We start from the raw sequence: 5139 nt of genomic DNA, 5'->3' as shown, positions 1-5139 counted from the left end.
TATCTAGTCGGGAGTGGTGCTGACTGAAAACAGATGATTTGGAGCGATTCGCGCGCCATTTGTTGGTCATTCTAAGGACTTATTGAACTACCCTCGTAGCCTAAAAAGCATCCCTGCGTGTCAACAATATGCTAAAACACTAGCGGGAAAAATGCAGAAGGCGGTAGTCCTTGGAACGTTCCGTGTTATTAGGGTGCACAAGGCTTTTGCTGGATCGTCGTATTGATTCCTTTACAGGCTGTAACCACCTATCTCACGGTCGTGAGACGTGGTTGTGGCTGAAATTTTACCGCGAATTTCGCTGGGAGCGGGTACAATTTTCCAGGTTAGCACCCGCTCCTCGCCCGCGAAATCAGTCTAAGGTTATTTGAAGGCAGCCCCCGACACTGGACTCAAAGCGAGAGTTTGGTGTATAAAAATTCAGAGGAATTCATATAACTCATAGAATTTACCAATTTCGCGGAAATCAGAGAATTCAGGAAATTTAAGTAATTCAGAGAATGCAGAGAATTCGGAAACTTCAGGGAATTATGGGAACTAAAGGAAATTGAGGAAAATTAAGGAAAATTAAAGAATATTTATAAAAGTTTCATGAATTAATTTAATTCAGGAAATTCATAGGATTACAAGGAATTAAAAAAGTATATAAGAAAGTTAAAAAGCATTCCTAACAATTTTAAAGAAATGGAAAAGAATACAAAAAGTCGAAGAATTTTAAAGAAACCACAGGAATTTACTCCGAATTTAAAATAATTCTAAATAATATACCAAACCAGATATTATTAATCTAAAATTATAGAATTACAATTTCCTCAAATCCAGAAATAGAACGACAGGTATTAGGGGCATCAGAATTAAGAATATATTTTTTAAAGTTAATTAACTTAATTCACAAAAAATTTTTATAAATGAAAGGTTCATTATTTTCAGACATTCCACCTCTTCTTCGACGGACCGACTTTTGGTATCGTCCTCGCCATCCTCATCTGAAACGAGTCGTTACAACCCGTCGTACACCAATACCAGTAGTGTCCAATCAGCGGCAGACAGATACAGTCTCTCTCCCACGCCAGAAAACAATACAGGTCATCGAAACTACTCACAGTCCTCATCCAAAAGCAGCGAAAAATTCCTCCAAGTCTGCACAAAGTCAGCACAAAGCTACGGGAACGAGCGTTACCAGCTCTCCAATCAGAACGAACAATTCGAAAGATCGACTCAGGATCGCTATAGTCTCGAGAGATACGGTGCCAGTGATCGGTTTCAATCCTCCAGTTCTGATCGATATCATAACTCTGCTGATCGCTATTCTCCGGCTCGTACCAACGCCGATAAGTACCTTTCCCTACCAAAACCGAAGGAAAGGTACCCAACCGGTCGCATAGCAACTTCCTGCGCTTCAATCACTTCCGGATCCTCTGAAAGAAACTATGGGCCCGGAAGTGGGGCGTATGTTCCACCCACCGCTCATACACCCGTTGAAAGGTAAGTTTTTTTTCATTCTTAAGAGTTTTGTAGCCTCGGCCAGAAAATTTAATAGTTTCGGTCGGATGTCGGCCCGTTCGCTGTACTTTTTTTCCAAGGAGGGGAATTAAGTCAAAATGGGTGATCGGGAAATGAGGAGAAATAAGGGGTGGGGAAGTCAGCCAAAAAAATTAGTGGGCAAGTAGGGAAAATTAGGGTAGGCTGAGGTGAGGGGATATGAGGAACTGGATAATAGAGGAAGCAAGGGTAAATAAAGACATAAGAAGTATAGGAATAAGGGAAGGTGTAATGAGGAGTAACGAGGGAATGGGCAGTGAGGTAAATGCAGCGAAGGGGGATAAAGGGTTAGATAGTAGGTGGAGTAATGCATACTGAGTCAAGATAAGGTAGCAAAACTGACTGCTACTGATCAGAAATAGAGGAAATTATTAGAAAGTAGGGTAAGTAGGGAAGAGGGAGTGAGGTAAATTGAGGGGTGCGAAAATAGGGGTAATAAGAGTAGATGTAGTAAGAGGAAACGAGAGAATGGGAAGTCAGTGAAGTGTGGCGTAGAGGAATAAGGGACTGGACAGTATGGGGAGGTTTGGGCGGTAATGAGGGGAGAAAAATTGGGGGAAGTGAGGGTTAGTGGTGGGAAATAGGGAAAATTATTAGAAATTAGGGTAAGTAAAGGAGGGCGTGTGAGGGCTTCGGAATGGAGTCAGGGAAAACTGAGTAGTTAGTTGGGATAGCGGGGAGAGGGAAAAGTAGAGAAGGAAGGAGTTAAGGAAAGGTCGGCGAAGGTTGAAGTAAGAGGAGCTAGTTCTTTTTAGTTTAATAGTCCAGTAATATATTTTTGGTTAATAATTGATCTTTTTTATTTTTATGAAAATTCAATCATTTTGACAAAAGCTCATCATTTTTGGTTGATAATGTTAAGTTTTTGTTGCAAATTTATGGTTTTAATTCTTTTTAGGAATTTCGAAACATTTAAAGTGATTTAGAGGAATTTTATGTTTTTTAACCCTTAAAGCGCGAACCCATTTAATTTTTGCACAAAGCGCCATGTGGGGTCGTGGGCGACCCCAGCCGGGAAATTTCATCCTGCAAAGAGAGTATCCGTTATATCAATTGAACAAAATTACTGGATACTCTCCAAGTATCATTTCAGTGTGAGGATAAGGTTATATTGATGAAAAAAATTTTGATGCCGGTCAGAAAAAATAAATACTTACAAAAACGTGAAAAAAAATTTTTTCACACAAAATATCATAAATCAATCAATTTTCAATATTTTTACCTGAGAATTCAACCTGCAACTCTCGAAATATAGCTCTTCAAGTTAAAAAAACGGTAATAGTGCAGCTCCGTAAAAGGTATTTATTTGGAAATCTGAAGTGGGCCATTTCATTAATAGTGGAAGGAACGATTTTTAATGATTATTTCATTATTTTCTCATGTAATTTCTTTATTTTTGAAGACTAATCGTTTCAAAATGATCACAAATGAAAAAATAATGAATAATGAAAGCCCTATTCTCTACAGTCCCCTAGCCAGACGGCGAATGCTTCCAATTAATGCCGCAGATCAAATAATCTACACAGCCACTTGCCAACCATATAGATTGGAAGAAGAAATGTTCAACTAACACTGGAGGGCTCCACAGAATTCAAATTCACAAAGGGAGCTTTGGTATAATCGCGGGAAAAAATTGGGGTCTCCCACGACCCCTAGGGCGCTTTGAGGGTTAAATATATCAAGAGATTTTTAATGAATTTTAGAAAATTACTAAAATAAAATTTCAAGCAATTGTTAACGATGCCAAAAATTTCAAAGGATTTTAAGGCATTTTAAGAAATTTCACAAAGTTTAAGAATTTTAACAAAGCTTCAAGGATTTAAAGAGATTTAATTTAAATTATATTCAAGGGTTTTCAAACGATTTATACTTTTTAAATCAATTTTAATGTTTTATAAAGATTTCAGAACTTTAGTTAAAAATTTTATATTAAATTATTTTCAAGGGATTTTAGAGTATTCTAAAGAAGTACAAGAAATATATATAAAAGATATCGAAGAATTTCAATAATTTTTTAGGATTTCTTAAATTTTCAAAGTTTTTGGGTCTGTTCATATGACGTTATGAATAGTCTAAAATAAATTTTCTATTTGTTGTCTCTCTAGTTTTTGCATGAATTCCTTCTACATATTCGTAATATTTATTTTCTATAGAATAATTTTTATAATCAATCTCCTATATGTAATGTCATTTTTTTAAAATGCTTTTCAAGGCAATATTGCAATCTAGTGCGCACCGGAAATGCAATTAATTGAGGCTTCATCAAGAAATTTTTGCGGATGCCAAAGCCAAATTAAAAATTGTGTCATCTAAATTTAATTTATATCTATTGTAATTTACTTACTTTCTGGAGTCCCCTAAAAGTCCTCTCTTTGACCAAAAATATTCCTACCATGAGAGTAGAAATCATCACTATGGATCTTTTCAAACAAATCTTTTAATAAAAGAACATTTATAACGTCTTTTCAGACTAGAAGAAAATATAGATTAAAAACTAAGAATTAATAAATATTAAACTAAAAATCTTAATTTATAACTCTATCTAGTCTGAAAAGACGTTAAGAATGTTCTTTTATTTGAAGAGTTAAGTTAGATCGATAGTGTTGATTTATATTTTCACAGTGGGTGAAAAGATATCTTCACTGATTGGTGAATACGTAACAACTTGCTAAAGAATGCGTGTGCTTCTGAAAAAAGATTCTTCTTTCGATGTCTCTAGTAGCTTACGGGAAAAACACCTGACCGGAAATCGGAAGTTCTGTGACCTTTGATTTGAAAAATATTCCTTAGAACTACTTTGAAGGCTGCTTTTAAATAGACCTGGGTGGCCCAGGGAAATTTTTACTAACTTCGAGAACAAAACCCTTTTTTAAATTGTGGCTAAAAATGATGATTTTGATTGTCAACAGATATGTGCCACAGCCACCTCCAGAGGTCCTTTATCCGGATAGATACGTAGACCGATACGTGCCACCGGGTGCTCACACACCAGCGGATCGTTATGTCCCGGCGACAGATCCGGGTGATCCCTACATGAGAAGAGATCTGGGGTTTCATCATCATTATCGGCTACCACCACCTGGTTACCCTTATCACCAGACGCATTTTCGATTACGAGGTTTCACCTACGCGCCTCCAGGTCGCCTCGGCGGAAGTCCTGGATCGAGTAGCTCCAGTAGTTCGACTTCCGCTCAGAGAGACGGTTTCTCAACTTCGCCGCTTCTTAGACCCAAAGTGCGCGCATCCGCGGTCGAATTTAACGCGAATCCGAATCGTCACGTGTGTGCTAATACTGCTGTTCCCTGCTGCTCCGAGATCACTTCCGGTCAGAGGGGATGCTGCCAACCTATCCGGAGGTCACTGCCACCCGGAGCCCTGCCATCCATTCCTGCGCAGTCCGCTCATTCTTCATGGTGAGTACTCACTTTATTCTTGAACCCTTCATTATAGGAATTTTATATTAGAAATGAGAAAGGGGATATCTGAAAAAGTAAAAAACGCTGTATCGAGAACTCAGAGATCTGAACCAACCTGATGAAGTTTCAACCAAGAAGATTATATTTCTATCAAAAACAGACCAATTTTCAAAAAAAAAAA

General features: G+C 37.7%; 1 protein-coding gene across 1 annotated transcript in view; it reads left to right on the top strand.

Moving 5' to 3' along the window:
- The window catches only part of LOC117171914 (inactive rhomboid protein 1), a 364512-nt gene that overhangs the window by 15021 nt on the left and 344352 nt on the right, over positions 1–5139 (top strand). The window contains exons 3-4 of the mRNA XM_033359571.1: positions 916–1485; positions 4452–4955. Coding sequence (XP_033215462.1) covers positions 916–1485; positions 4452–4955 — 1074 coding nt within the window. The remainder of the gene's footprint in view (positions 1–915; positions 1486–4451; positions 4956–5139) is intronic.

The sequence above is a fragment of the Belonocnema kinseyi genome, chromosome 4, assembly GCF_010883055.1.
Source record: "Belonocnema kinseyi isolate 2016_QV_RU_SX_M_011 chromosome 4, B_treatae_v1, whole genome shotgun sequence".
Lineage (NCBI taxonomy): Eukaryota > Metazoa > Arthropoda > Insecta > Hymenoptera > Cynipidae > Belonocnema > Belonocnema kinseyi.
The sequence above is the reverse complement of the archived record's forward strand: the minus strand, read 5'-3'. Positions and strand labels throughout refer to the sequence as shown.